This window comes from Chiloscyllium plagiosum, unplaced genomic scaffold, assembly GCF_037043375.1.
Source record: "Chiloscyllium plagiosum isolate Xiang-an unplaced genomic scaffold, Cpla_swu_hap1 HiC_scaffold_10, whole genome shotgun sequence".
Taxonomy (NCBI): domain Eukaryota; kingdom Metazoa; phylum Chordata; class Chondrichthyes; order Orectolobiformes; family Hemiscylliidae; genus Chiloscyllium; species Chiloscyllium plagiosum.
The window spans coordinates 30,888,788-30,904,492 of NW_028270148.1; the positions used below are offsets into that span (position 1 = coordinate 30,888,788).

Below are 15,705 nucleotides of genomic sequence, written 5' to 3' on the forward strand. Positions count from 1 at the left end.
TAACACGGCATTGGAGCATGACAATGGATGGGGCCCAGCATGAGCCTGGATGGTGGTCGGCAGTGAAAGCTGGCAGCAGCAGCGGCCAGCAATGAGGCAGCCAGTGGCGAAAGTTGGCGGTCGGTCGTGAAGGATAGCAGCAACTACAGTTGGCGGCAGAGCAGCAGTGGGGACAGAAGCTTTGTGAGTGGCAGGGAAGCCTGGAATGTGTGATGGAGGTCAGCAGTGGTGGCAGCTGGTGAGCATGGATGGTTCTTAGCCCAGCGCAGGGAAGAGGCAACTGTATTGGGGAAAGCCCAGCTTGGTGCATCAGCAGGCCCATGGCTTAAGAAAGAATTGTAATGTTTGACTTCTGAACTTTACTTCTTTATGTTTCCATTTTTATATTAAGAAGACTGCCGTGCTTAACTTATTTCTTATTTCAACTTACTATAACTTATTTCTTTAGACTGCCACTTCTGTAACTAAGATGTTGTACACAGGTATTTTGAATCTAAGGTGGTGCTGTGTGTGGCAACATTGTACACTTTTCACTTACTCTTGTACCTCGTACATTAGTGCATGTGAATAATAAAACCTAAATCTAAATCTAAATCCAAATCTAAATCTATCCATCTGTTTGTTCAGTTTAGTTCACAAGCCTCAGCTTTTGTATGAAACGTCGATTTTCCTGCTCCCTGGATGCTGCGTGACCTGCTGTGCTTTTCTAACACCACACTCTGGATTCTAATCTCCAGCATCTGCAGTCCTCATTTTCATCTAACAAGCCTAACTTGTCATGTCTAAACCTTTTGAACGACTACGTTTGCAACATCAGCTGCATAGTCCTCATTTACTAACTCTGGTAACTCATCAAACTCAATCGAGTCAATCAATGCATTTTGGGAAGGCAAATCTTAGCAGGACTTATACACTTAATGGTAAGGTCCTAGGGAGTGTTGCTGAACAAAGAGACCTTGGAGTACAGGTTCATAGCTCCTTGAAAGTGGAGTTGCAGGTAGATAGGATAGCGAAGAAGACATTTGGTATGCTTTCTTTTATTGGTCAGAGTATTGAGTACAGGAGTTGGGAGGTCATATTGCGGCTGTACAGGACATTAGTTAGGCCACTGTTGGAATATTGTGTGCAATTCTGGTCTCCTTCCTATCAGAAAGATGTTGTGAAGCTTGAAAGGGTTCAGAAAAGATTTACAAGAATGTTGCCAAGGTTGGAGTATCAGAGCTACAGGGAGAGGCTGAACAGGCTGGGGCTGTTTTCCCTGGAGCGTCGGAGACTGAGGGGTGACCTTAGAGAGGTTTACAAAATTATGAGAGGCATGGATAGGATAAATAAACAAAGTATTTTCCCTGGGGTCGGGGAGTCCAGAACTAGAGGGCATAGGTTTAGGGTGAGAGGGGAAAGATATAAAAGGGACCTAAGGGGCAACTTTTTCAAGCAGAGGGTGGTACATGTATGGAATGAGCTGCCAGAGGATGTGGTGGAGGCTGGTACAATTGCAACATTTAAGAGGCATTTTGATGGGTATATGAATAGGAAGGGTTTGGAGGGATATGGGCCGGGTCCTGGCAGGTGGGACTAGATTGGGTTGGGATATCTGGTCGGCATGGACGGGTTGGACCGTAGGGTCTGTTTCCATGCTGTACATCTCTATGACTCTAAACAAGATTTTCTCAAATATATCAGTACTGTCTCCTCTGTGGTATGTCTATGTTTGTACCAAGTGGCTGTCATTTTTCTCCCAGATTAGCTTCCTTACCAATAAATTCTGTGTACTTCTGATGTTTTCCCATTGTGCGAGGGTTGACATATTGGATACAGCTGCAGTTTATGCTCATGTTCCATTTCGCGGCCATGAATAACCCTCTCTTTTCTTATGTCATATACAAGTCCTTTGGGTTACAGTTTTCATAAGAAGAAGTGAATTATAGAATGTGATCCAGAGACAGTAAGACAGATCTGAAATTCAATTTAATGAAGAGCAGTTTAACTTAGTTGCCTTGAAGCAATTTGCTTGGTCACAGGCCTCAAGTCGAAGTTCTTTTTGAGATTACACTTTCTTTTTCCATGATTTGCTCTTTCGAAGCTGTTCTTTGTCAGTTTTTGAGGTTTGTTTGTTGACATGCATGGTTTGCAATGCCATAAAAATGGCTTCTTGTACAGTTTTAATTTCAAGAGCTTAACCCACCTGGAGCCTTTGCAGTGGTGTAGCTTGCACTCCTATTGTCTCTTATTAATCTTAAATTACAGTTAAACCCCCATACCCGCGGGGGATACGTTTCAAGATCTACCGTGGCAGCTCAAAACCGCAGATAGGTGCAAACCTATTCATTTCAATGGAAAATGTACCTTCCCAGCAGCTTCCTGGTCCCTGGTTCTGGAAGGTTCCCTATAACATATTTGGGCCGCAGTAAACCGCAGGTAACTGAAACCATAGTAACCGGACCCATGTAAATGTGATGTGGAGGTTGCGGTGTTGGACTGGGGTGGACAAGGTTCAAAATCATGCAACACCAGGTTATAGTCCAACAGGTTTATTCAGAAGTACTAGCTTTCTGAGCGCTGCTCCTTCATTTCATTCCTTCACTTCCAAATACACCTGTTGGACAAAAACCTGATATAGTGTGATTTTTAATGTAAATTAAATGGATCACCTCTTCTAGATGTCAAACACTTAAAGCCACAATTTCCATTTATCCGAGGGCACATAGGTTTATCTTGACAGGGAAAAAGTTTAAAGGAAATGTGCAAGGCGTGTTTTTAACATAAAGTGTGGGAGATTCTTGGAATGTACGACCAGGGGAAGTGGTCGATGCAGATATGATAGCCAAATTAAAGAGACATTTAGACAGACTCATGAGAATAAAGGGAAACAGACCATGTGCAGGCAGATGGGATTAGTTTAGAATGGCATCATGGTCAGTACAGAAATGGTGGGCCAAAGGGCCTGCTCCACTGCTGTGCTCTTCCATGTTCTGGGCACATGTGTTAAAGATGCACATGGGTGAATGTAGGAAACTACTAGGGACTAATTCAACAGATTCAAAAAGCCAGTATAGCTCCACAAACTGGCAACAGAAGAAAAGCCCTGATATGTGAAAACAAGCAGTTATACACACAGACTCTGCACTGTGAGCAGTTGGTTTGAGTATTTATATTGCTTTTCTTTTTTCAAGAATAAAAATATATCTTTGTGATTGTTTGAAGACACATTTATGAGGGGAAAGACACAAATCACACTGTGAGTCCAAATCTTTTGAAATATATTCCCCAAAATTTATGTGCCCTCATTTATATTAAGCATGTTTTTACTTCATAATTAGTAAGTGTTCCTTTAATAAGGAAATTCAAATTTCACCAGACTAACAATGAAGTGATTGCAACAATGCCAACCAGGTGGATCTCTTAGAATATGAGTTCCCTGACTGGGGCTGTTAATCTGGTCCAATCAGGGAGCCTTGGCTGACAGATATAAGTAGGAATGCCAGAGTATTTGCTCATTCTAAGAACTGGCTCTGTGTTAGCTGGGTCAGTGTCATGTACTGTGTAAATAAAGGGTGACTTGGTGACGGGTTACCAGCCTTTGTGGAGTCAATTCAAACAGGATTATCTTTTATTCTCTCGCAAAGTGCTTCTGTCAGTTTCTGCCTCTTTCCTTCATTATTGTCCCTTCTCTCAGCCACCATATTATCCATTGACAAATTTTCTCGCTTCCATTCATACTTTCTTACACTCTCCCTTTCAATGTTTTTTTCCTTTTACTCACCCATCAAATTTCTCCCCCCTTATATTCTCTTCCAGAATAACACTCTTCACCTCCCCTTCCATTTTTTAAATTCACTCATGGGATGTGTCACTAGCTGAGCCAGCATTTATTGCCTGTCCCTAGTTGCCCTTGAGAAGGTGGTCCCTTCTTGAGTTACCTTCTTGGGTTGTTGCAGTTCATGTGGTGTCAGTAGACCCACAATGCACTTAGGCAGGGAATTCCAGGATTTTGATCCAGTGACTGTGAAGGAATGGCGATATATTTCTACATCAAGCTGATGAATGGTTTGGAGTGACACTTGCTGGGGAGAAGGTAGCAAAGAGTACAGTAGGTGGATGGGGGTGGGGATGAAGATGATAAGTCAGAGAGGAGGGTGAAACAGATAGGTGGGAAGGAAGATAGGCAGGTAGGACAGGTCATAAGGATGATGCTGAGCTGGAAGGTTGGAACTGGGGTAAGGTGGGGGGAGGGGAAATGAGGAAACTGGTGAAGTCCACATTGATGCCCTAGGGTTGAAGTGTTCCGAGGCAGAAGATGAGGCGTTCTTCCTCCAGCCATGCGTCTGTGGGGTTGATTGGTGCGGGTGTCCCGGAGATGTTCCCTACAGCACCAGACTCTGTAGGAAGCTAGAGATGTGATTGCTGGGCCTCTTGCTGAGATATTTGTATCATCGATAGTCACAGGTGAGGTGCCGGAAGACTGGAGGTTGGCAAACGTGCTGCCACTGTTTAAGAAATGTGGTAAAGACAAGCCAGGGAACTATCGAACGGTGAGCCTGACCTCAGTGGTGGGCAAGTTGTTGGAGGGATATATATGTATTTCGGAAGGCAAGGACTGATTAGGGATAGTCAACAAGGCTTTGTGTTTGGGAAATCATGTCTCACAAATTTGATTGAGTTTTTTGAAGAAGTAACAAAGAAGATTGATGAGAGCAGAGCAGTGGATGTGATCTATATGGACTTCAGTAAGGTGTTTGACAAGGTTCCCCATGGGAGACTGATTAGCAAGGTTAGATCTCATGGAATACAGGGAGAACTAGCCATTTGGATACAGAACTGGCTCAAAGATAGAAGACAGAGAGTGGTGGTGGAGGGTTGTTTTTCAGACTGGAGGCCTATGACCAGTGGAGTGCCACAAGGATCGGTGCTGGGTCCTCTATTTTTTGTCATTTACATAAATGATTTGGATTCGAGCATAAGAGGTGCAGTTAGTAAGTTTGCAGATGATACCAAAATTTGAGGTGTAGTGGACAGCGAAGAGGGTTATCTCAGATTACAACAGGATCTGGACCAGATGGGCCAATGGGCTGAGAAGTGGCAAATGCAGTTCAATTCAGATAAATGTGAGGTGCTGCATTTTGGGAAAGCAAATCTTAGCAGGACTTATACACTTAATGGTAAGATCCGAGGGAGTGTTGCTGAACAAAGAGACCTTGAAGTGCAGGTTCATAGCTCCTTGAAAGTGGAGTCGCAGGTAGATAGGATAGTGAAGAAGGAGTTTGGTATGCTTTCCTTTATTGGTCAGAGTATTAAGTACAGGAGTTGGGAGGTCATGTTGCGGATGTACAGGACATTGGTTAGGCCACTGTTGGAATATTGCATGCAATTCCGGTCTCCTTCCTATCAGAAAGATATTGTGAAACTTGAAAGGGTTCAGAAAAGATTTACAAGGATGTTGCCAGAGTTGGAGGATTTGACCTATCAGGAGAGGCTGAATAGGCTGGGGCTGTTTTCCCTGGAGCATCGGAGGCTGAGGTGTGACCTTATAGAGGTTTACAAAATTATAAGGGGCATGGATAGGATAAATAGACAAAGTCTTTTCCTTGGTGTCGGGGAGTCCAGAACTAGAGGACATAGGTTTAGGGTGAGAGGGGAAAGATATAAAAGAGACCTAAGGGGCAACATTTTCACGCAGAGGGTGGTATGTGTATGGAATGAGCTGCCAGAGGATGTGGTGGAGGCTGGTACAATTGCAACATTTAAAAGGCATTTGGATGGGTATGTAAATAGGAAAGGGTTTGGAGGGATATGGGCCAGGTGCTGGCAGGTGGGACTAGATTGGGTTGGAATATCTGGTCGGCATGGACAGTTTGGACTGAAGGGTCTGTTTTCATGCTGTACATCTCTGTGACACCCACACCAATCAAGCCCACAGCCCCGTGGCCCAACATTTCAACTCCCCTTCCCACTCTGCCAAGGACATGCAGTTCTTGGGCCTCCTCCACCGCCATTCCCTCACCACCCGTCGCCTGGAGGAAGAACGCCTCATGTTCCACCTCGGAACACTTCAACCTCCTGGCATTAATGTGGATTTCACCAGTTTCCTCACTTTCCTTCCCCCTCACCCTACCCCAGTTCCAACCTTCCAGCTCAGCATCCTCCTCATGACCTGTCCTATCTGTCCTTCCCATCTATCTGCTCCACCCTCCTCTCTGACCTATCACCTTCATCCACAACCCCCTCCACCCATTGTACTCTTTGCTACCTTCTCCCCAGCCCCACCCCCCTCCCGTTTATCTCTCCACCCCAGAGTCTCCCTGCCTTCATTCCTGAAGGGCTTTTGCCCGAAACGTCAATTTTCCTGCTCCTCCGAAGCTGCCTGACCTGCTGTGCTTTTCCTGCACCACTCTAATCTAGACTCTGATTTCCAGCATCTGCAGTCCTCACTTTTGCCTTGGAGTGAAACTTGTCGATGGTGGTGTTTACCCCTCTTGTTAGATTCTCTTTCTCTCCTGGACCTTCCTTGGCATTCCTTTTCTTCCCTGCTCAACTTTAATCTAACGCAGTGGATAGATGGAACTCCTTTTTTTTCCGTCTCCGGTATTTAGAAACGGTAATGAGGGTCAGAAGGACTAAGAATATATAAAGATAAGGCTGAGGATCTGCTGGTGCATCCACCATCTGCATCAGAAAGGAATACCGCAGGAGTACAAATTGAGGTGCAATTACACCTCTTCGTTTGAGCAGATATTGGCACCCTGACTTGGCACAGAATAGTGACAGCAAATGACATGGTGATTAGTATGAGAGAAGAAAAACTCCCATGATGAGTGACTTCAATTTAAACCAGCAAATTAATTAATGAAACATCATTTTATTATTTGTGCATTGTTATAAGATTATGAGGACTGCTGAAATATAACATGTTTGCCAGAGCCTTTTCACTAGCAGAAGTCCTTTAATAAAGTGTCAGCTGGGATACATTACCTCCTAACCTGACGCCAGACTTGTCACAGCTATTGTGAGGCAAATTAAAGACTTGAATAACGACCGTCAGTTTCATTCATAGAATCCCTACATTATGGAAGCAGGCCATTCAGCCCATTGAGTCTACATAGCCCCTCTGAAGAATATCCCACTCAGATCCATCTCTCTGCATTTCCCATGGTTAATCGACATAACATACACATCCCTGGACACTATGGAGCAATTTAATAGTGCCAATCCATCAAACCTATGTATCTTTGGACTGTGGAAGGAAACTGAAGCACCCGGAGGAAACCCATATTGGCTCTGGGAGAAAGTACAAATGCCACTCAGTCATCTAGAATTGAACTTGGATCCTTGGTGCCAAGAGGCAGCAGTGCTAACTACTGTGTCAGTGTGCCAGCTGTATTTGAACAGGCTGTTTTGTTCTTATGCCTGAATCTATTACAACAAAAACAGAAATTGTTGGAGAAACTCAGCAGGTCTGGCTACATCTATGGAAAGAAAGCAATGACTCTTCATTAGTTCTGCCTGAGTCTGTACAAAGACAGTAGAGTAGTAGTTAATTACAGGTCTAACACACCAGAGGCATTGGCTAATGCTCTGTGGACATGAGCTCAAATCCACAATGGCTGCTGGGATGTAACTCTACTTGATAAATCTGGAATTAAAAGCTGCATTAAGATCCTAGTTGATGGTACTCAATGCTTAAAAGTAAGTGATGTTTCATTGACTCAGTCATATTTTGCAAAATCATAGACTAGAGATAACATATATCCCAAAGCTGGTCTTGTTTTCTAAAGGCTGTTCTTTTTCACAAGGATACTGTGTCCTTGATTTTTCTCAGAAGGGTCGTAAACAGTTTGGGCTCTGAATCGACTGGTTTCGTACAGAGATGAAAAGGGTATTGGGAGGCCATTTTGTTTATACGTAAACAGATGAGACTTTAAGCCACACCTTTCATGTTTTAGAAGTAACCTGTATAATGGAAGAGAGGTGGTCAGTCCTAAAAGCTAAAGTCTTGTTTGAGTCACTTCAGCAGTGCACTGTGTCAAAAAAGGCTGTTAAATTCTCGCTCCACCTGTCCTTCTAACTTTGGCCTGTTAGCCTCTGTTTCAGTTTTACTCAAAGATTAAGGGATTTGTTTGTTGAGACTGTTGTGTATTTTTGGAACAGCATAATTAAGTCTAGTTTAGATAGACTGAGTTCTGTGGGTATTCTATATTCTATTCTTTGTGTTTCATTCCATAATTTTGTGAATAAATTTTTATCTGTTTAAAAGCCTGGTAGTCAACCTAGCTAACTTACTCTGGATAACTTTCACTGTACACATACCAAAAAAATTACAAAGATATGGTCTGGGCTGCGTGCTTAAGAATGTTTTGAGTGGTCTGACCTAGTTGATAACAGATTAGGATTAACCAGCAAGAGGTAGGTACTATTGTCTTTATTTCAGGTGTTGGTTTGGTTCGGTAGACAAAGTTTGAGATAGTAATGGCTCTTTCAGTTACCAAGAGTTTTCTGGAGGTGGACAACGTGAACTTAGTAGTTATACAAAAGATGAATAAGATCAGACTGCTGGAATTAGCAGACAAGCTGGGGTTGGAGCTGCCTTCTTCTGTGAGGAAAGAAGAGATAATTGCAACAGCAGTTTAGCATTTAAACTTGCTGGCAAAAATTAAATTGCAAATGAAACAGCTTGAGTTAGAGGTGAGAGATAAAAGAGAGCAGCAGAAGAGAAAGAAAAAGAGAGAGAGAGTTTGAACTTCAAAAATTGGCACTTAAAAAGGAAAGTCAGCTTAAAAGATTGGAGATGAAGGCTGAAGGAGAGTTCACTGAGGAAGAGAGTAGAGATGAGCAAACCCATGGTGGACGAAAGCCTGATGAGAAACTGTTTAAGTATGTTCAAGCATTGCCTAGATTTGAAGAGGAGGATGTGGAAACCTTTTTCATCTCATTTGAAAAAGTGGCTAAACAAATGTAGTGGCCAGTGACCATGAGGGGTTTTGTTGATCCAAGCAAAACTTGTAAGTAGGGCTAGTGATGCCTTCGCATCCCGATCAGAGGAGGTATCTGGGGAGTATGAGGAGGTGAAAAAAGCCATCTTAATTCATATGAGCTTGTACCAGAAGTCTATAGACAACATTTCAGGAATCTAAGGAGGGACCCTGGTCAAACCTATATTGAGTTTGAAAGGATCAAACAAAGTAATTTCAATAGATGGATAAGAGCTTTAAAGATAGAGCAAACCTAGGAATCCCTTAGAGAGGTAATGATTTTGGAGGCATTCAAAAATTCATTGCCTGAAGTAGTGCAAACTCATGTGGAACAGCAGAGAGTTAAAACAGCAAGGTTAGCAGCTGAAGTGGCTGATGATTATGAGCTGGTCCATAAAAGCAGAATCAATTTCAGTCCATGAGGGATAGAAACTGGGGCAAAGAGACATCCTCACGTGGAAAAGGAAAGATAGATCTCAGTGAAGATCATAAGCTTAACTTAGCACAGGGTAAAAAGGAAACCCTTGAAGGGGATAAAGAAGGTAAAAAGCTCTGGTGTTTTCATTGTAATAAAGTGGATCACATGAAATCACAATGCTGGTGGGCTAGGAGAAAGCCAGATGTAGGGAAACAGGACTAGCCTGGAAGTTTTGTTGGCATGGTAACAGAAAGCACAGAGGAAGCTAGAAAGCTGCATCAGAGGTTGATTAAGGAGGAATTGCCAGATCTGCTTAAAAAATGCACATGCAACGGTAAAGTCTATTCACATAGGCCAGGAGTAGCAGGCAAAGATGTTACATTATTAAGGGACACAGGATTCTCTCAGTCTGTAATGCTGAAGGATGAGGAGATATGTACTCCTGAGGGACTATTGCCAGAAAAGGTACTGGTAACAGGAATCCATGGTGAGACAGAAAGTGGTCAGTTATGTAAAGTCAGGCTAGAGTGTCCAGAAAAGAGAGGAGAATTTGTGGTAGGAGTACTGGACAAACTCTCAGCTCCAGGAATACAATCTGTCCTTGCAAATTATATAGCTGATTCACTGGTTGACGTGCCAGTTGAAAAGCCAGTGGAGACTCAAGCAATTGAAGCACTGCAGGAGTCTTACTTGGGAATCGATTTGGGATTTTGTAGTAATGAGGTCACAGAGTCACAAGCTGAAGCAGGAGACATCAAAAGGCACAGATAAGGAAGCTGAAATAGCATTATCAGATAAGTGGGACAGAGCAGGAGCAAATAGGTAAACATGCAAGTATATTTAGCTCTGCTAAGCTTATTGAGTTGCAGCAGAAAGATGAGAACTTAAAGTACTTTTATCAAAAGGCATACACAAAAAAGGAGAGTGAATGCATCCCTGTGTGTTATTACTTAACAAATGATGTCTTAATGAGGAAATGGAGACCATCACATATTTAAGCAGATGAGAAATAGGCAGAAGTTCATCAAATTGTTTTGCCAGTAGGGTATAGAAAGGATGTGCTGCGAGTGGAGCATGAGCAGCCATTTGGAGGCATTCAGGAGTGAGGAGGCTGAAATACAAAGACATTAGTTTTTATTGGCCTGGACTCCACAAGGATGTAGAAAGCAACTTTGAGCTTGGTGTTAGCATTACAACATTTTAGTGTTTATATTATCAGCAATGCATCTGAGACAATCGTATACACTCATCATAACCTATTGACATCTGTGGAGAAATTTAAGGACAAAAATGCCGAACTGTTTAGATGGAGCTTGTTGTTGCAATTTGACAACTGTGCATGTGGCAGGTCTGGAAAACGTGATTGCCAATGCGTTATCGAGACTCAAATGAGATACGGAGGCATTCGGTGGCGGGTGTGCCATGAATTTGAATGGGGTTATGCATGTTTGCATGTGTATAGTTAGTATAATGTCTATATGTGTTTTAGACTACTAAACAATCTTTTTTTGAGTGCTTTTAAAAATGAAGCCATCTTTGTATATTGATGGTTCATTTTTTTAAGGGGGAGATGTCACAAAGCTGGTCCATTTTTCTAAAATGCTGTTCCTTTTCTCAAGGATACTGTGTCCTTGATTTTTCTCAGAGGGTTCGTAAACAGTCTGGGTTCCGATTCGACTGGTTTGGTACAGAGATGAAAAGGGAGGCCTTTTTTGTTTATATGTAAACAGATGAGACTTTAGGCCAAAGCTTTCATGTTTTGGAAGTAACCAGTATAATGGGAGGGGAGTGGTCAGTCCTAAAAGCTGAAGTCTTGTTTGAGTCAGTTCAGCAGTGCACTGTGTGGAGAAAGGCTGTTAAACTCTCTCTCCTTCTGCCCTTATAACTTCGACCTAAAACCTCTCAGTTTTACTCGATGATTAAGGGATTTGTTTATTGGGACTGTTGTGTATTTTTGGAACAGCATAATTAAGTCTAACTTGGGTAGACTGAGTCCTGTGGGTATTCTATATTCTGTTCTTTGTGTTTCATTCCATAATTTTGTGAATAAATTTTTGTCTGTGTTAAAACCTGGTCGTCAACCTAACTAACTTACTCCGGGTAATTTTCACTGTACACTTCCTGAAACAAATTTCCCGAGAGAACAGAGCTAACATTTTGAGTCCAGCATCGCTCTTGATTCACACTGGACTCAAAACATTAGCTCACTTTCTCTCTTCACAGATATTGTCAGACCTACTCAGTTTCTCCAGTATTGGATGCCTAACTTGAAGAAGTTCTCCTCCTCTCTCCACAAAAATCTCAGTGAGTCTCTCTCACTGCAACCTCCAGGTCATCTCCTCTGCCCTGAAGCTCTTCAGCTCAGCACTATCCTCAGGACCTGTTCTACCTGCCAACCTTCCTTCCCACCTATCTGCTTTATCCTCCTTTCTGACCTATCACCTTTATCCCCACCCTGATCCACCCATTGTAGTCTTTGCTACCTTCCCCCACCTTCCTCTCTGACCTATCACCTTCATGGTAAAAACAATGATTGCAAATGTTGGAAACCAGAGTCTAGATTAGAGTGGAGCTGGAAAAGCACAGCCGTACAGGCAGCATCCGAGGAGCAGTAAAATTGATGTTTCGGGCAAAAGCCCTTCATCAGGAATACAACTGAAGCTCTGCAAGGCTATTTCTGCTCCCAGTTCTTATCTTATGGTTTCCTTTGGCCACCCAGCCAATATGTCAAAAAACATGGATCCAAAACCACACAATTCCTTGTAGCAAAATTGCTCTACACCACTCCCGAAACGTCAATTTTACTGCTCCTCGGATGCTGCCTGAGCTGCTGTGCTTTTCCAGCACCACTCTAATCTAGACCCGATCACCATCATCCCCACCCCAATTCTTTGCTTCCTTCTCCCCAGCCCCACTCCCTCCCATTTATCTCTCCACCCTGGAGGCTCCCTGCCTTCAGTCCTGATTAAGGGCTTTTGCCCGAAACGTTGATTTTCCTGCTCCTCGGATGCTGCCTGACCTGCTGTGCTTTTCCAGCACCACACTAATCTAGACTCTGGTTTCCAGCATCTGCAGGCCTCACTTTTGCCCAGTATTCTCTTTGTTTGTTTCAGATTTGCTATATTTGCTTTCATTTGTGGTATACGATAATCTCTTAGAGAAAGATTTCTGGATTTTGAAAGTTTCTGGATTATAAAATTATATTGGAATGCCTAGTGTGCACTGGAAAACTGAAGTATAAAACAGAAAAAACGCATCAAAAAATTTTGAAAAACTTTTGTCCTTATCCAAATATTGTTTGGCCTCCCATGGAACTGTACTGGTATTTGAATCTACTAAAAAAAACTTCCAGACAACTACTGTTTCCAGAAACAATAAACTTCTGAACTGGAAATGTTTCAGTGTTTTTCAGAAGTTTAAAATGCTCAGCACGGATCTGCAGCTTCAAAATTTGTAGTCAATTGAAGCTGGAGGCTTATCTGCTATTCTTAAAGCCTGGCTGCTTCACCTGATACAGTGTAGATAGACAAGGCACTCAGCAGTTTCTCTCCTCATAATTAATAAATAAGCTAGCTGAGGTTCTAAACTACTTTTGATGAGCGATTGTTCTGTCTGCAATCCAAATATTTAGGCCCTGTGGCTGTATCTGTTTCAATGACTCCCAAGAGTCCTCAAACTATTTACAATGAGATGATTTGAAAAACTGTCGTCTTGACTTCTTGTTTGTGTTAAATTGAAGGACAGTACAAAAACAAAATCCGACTGGAAAGTTGTTTCATTCTGTGGAGAGAATAATCATCCTTACTTTTAATGTAGTGTTCACCTACTGTGATTTATTACAATGTTCCTATGTGGTATCACAGAAGCAGTTAGTCTTTTGTACATTTCTCTACACAATCATGGTTTATATGGTAACTGCATTCAGTTTGAAAGCCTCAGGCCAAAATTCAAAATTGCATGGATTTTGAGTGGAAAACTGAGACTGAGCTGTTAAGTGATAACTCAGATAATTGCTGTATGATTTCTTCTTGATATTACTGCTGGTAAATTTGGATTGGGTTTACAGACTTGCAGACGTTAAATATCACTTTACAACCACGTCTGCTTTTCCAGTAAAATCGCCAAAGACAAAGTTTATGCTGACCCCCTACCATGAAATGCAAGTTGCCACAGCCGTCTTAACTCTTTTCACTTTTCCCTCCATTTTTCAGGCCCGTGGATTATTAGGACATGTGGTGCTAGTGGGCCCAAAGGACCAACACAGACACAGTGCAACAATGCTTACAGGAATACAAGTACCTCTGTGATGGTTGTAGCTAAAGGTTCTTGGAAGGGCATTCAGAAATGGAGAGTGCCATCAACAGACACATACAAGTAAGTGCAGGTTACCTTTCTTTTGCATTTAAACTTGATATGGAAGCCATTACCAAGGCTGGAATAAATTGCCCATTCCCAAGATGCCTTTGAGAAAATGGGGGTGATGAACTTTCCTCTGCAATCACAGCAAACTAAATGATGAAGGTCTTCTCATAGTCTTCATTCTGGTTAAAAATCACACAACACCAGGTTATAGTCCAACAGGTTTATTTGGTAAAAACAATGACTGCAGATGCTGGAAACCAGATTCTGGATTAGTGGTGCTGGAAGAGCACAGCAGTTCAGGCAGCATCCAAAGAGCAGCGAAATCGACGTTTTGGGCAAAAGCCTTTATTTGGAAGGACTAGCTTTCAGATCACTGCTTCTTCATCAAGTGTTTGTGGAGTAAAAGATGGTAAGACACAGAATTTACAACAAAAGTTTACAGTGTGATGCAACTGAAGTTATATATTGAAAAAGATCTGGATTGTTTGTTAAGTCTCTCATCTTTTAGAATGATCATGTTGGTTTCGGTTCTTTCATATGTAAATCCCAGAATGTTTTTTAAAGTTATATTCTCAAGTGAACTTTAACAATAGGTACCATGTCTGCCCAGATAATGTAAAAAAAAATTCTGAGATTTACACATGAAAGAATTGAAGCCAACATCGTCATTCTAAAAGATGAGAGATTTAACAAACAATCCAGATCTTTTTCAAAGTATAATTTCAGTTACATCACACTGTAATTTTTTTCTATAAATTCTGTGTCTTAAGATCTTATACTCCACAACCACCTGATGAAGGAGCAGCACTCCAAAAGCTAGTGTTTCCAAATAAACTTGTTGGACTATAACCTGGTGTTGAGTGATTTTTAACTTTGTACACCCCAGTCCAACACCAGTACCTCCAAGCGTTCATTCTGGTTATTGTTGCTTTGAAGTATTTTCCACGGAGGTAGTTTATATTATGACATCCTCTGATTTGTTTTCATGCACTAAGTCATTGCCTCCTTTCTGGCTTCTTGCCATTTCCTGATTAGTGGTCAGTATGCATATTAATTGACAGAAATAGTGAGAAAAACTGATCCAGAAACTGGCAGCTGAAGAACAGCCCAGTTAAAAAAAAATTATATCATATCTGGTCAAGGATTCCCAGGTCCTTAACATGAAACAGTCCATCATAGGTGTCTGTGTTTCAGCAAAATGTAAGTCCATTGGGAAACATCAAGTGTCTCCTCTGCTGGAGCCCATAACCTATTTGTACGACAGGATCGATAGGAACATTGAAGTAGCAGTAGGCCATTCAGCCTTCCAAGCTTGCTGTTCTATTTGAGGTCACAGCCCATCATCCACCTCATTGCTATACATTATAAGTTATTAATCTCACCCATGAACTTACTGACTGATTGAGCCCAGTAAAAACAAGGACTGCAGATGCTGGAAACCAGATTCTAGATTAGAGTGGTGCTGGAAAAGCAAGCAGTTCAGGCAGCATCCGAGGAGCTTCCAGCCTTCTCTGGGGTAGAGACTTCAAAAGATTCACCAGCCTCTGAGTAAAGAATTTCCTCATCTCAGTCCTAAATGATGTGCCTTTTCTCAGAGACTGTGCTCCATGTTTCTAGAGCACACAGTCAGGGAAAACATCTTTCCTACAAATACTATGTCTATCCTTTTCAGAATTTTGTATGTTTCTGTGAGATTATCTTCCATTCTTCTGAGGTCCAGAAAATCCGGCCCAGTGTCCTCAATCTCTCCTTGTAGGACAGGAAAAAAGTTTGATGAGGCTACACTACACTCCCAGCATAGCAATATGCTAGTATTTTCTTAGCTGAATATACTAGAAATGTACACAAGGAAATATTCTGCATCTTTGTTCCTCCTAGTAAAGTAGATAACCTCACAAATATCCATGTTGTCTTCCATCTGCCATGTTCTTACCCACTTACTCAGTCTGTCTAAGTCTC

At 42.1% G+C, this 15,705-nt stretch overlaps 1 protein-coding gene across 1 annotated transcript in view; it reads left to right on the plus strand.

Annotated features, from left to right (window-relative positions):
• The window catches only part of LOC122552709 (ALK tyrosine kinase receptor-like), a 1,076,775-nt gene that overhangs the window by 879,527 nt on the left and 181,543 nt on the right, over positions 1-15,705 (plus strand). Inside the window, exon 12 of the mRNA XM_087991243.1 lies at positions 13,596-13,758. Coding sequence (XP_087847369.1) covers positions 13,596-13,758 — 163 coding nt within the window. The remainder of the gene's footprint in view (positions 1-13,595; positions 13,759-15,705) is intronic.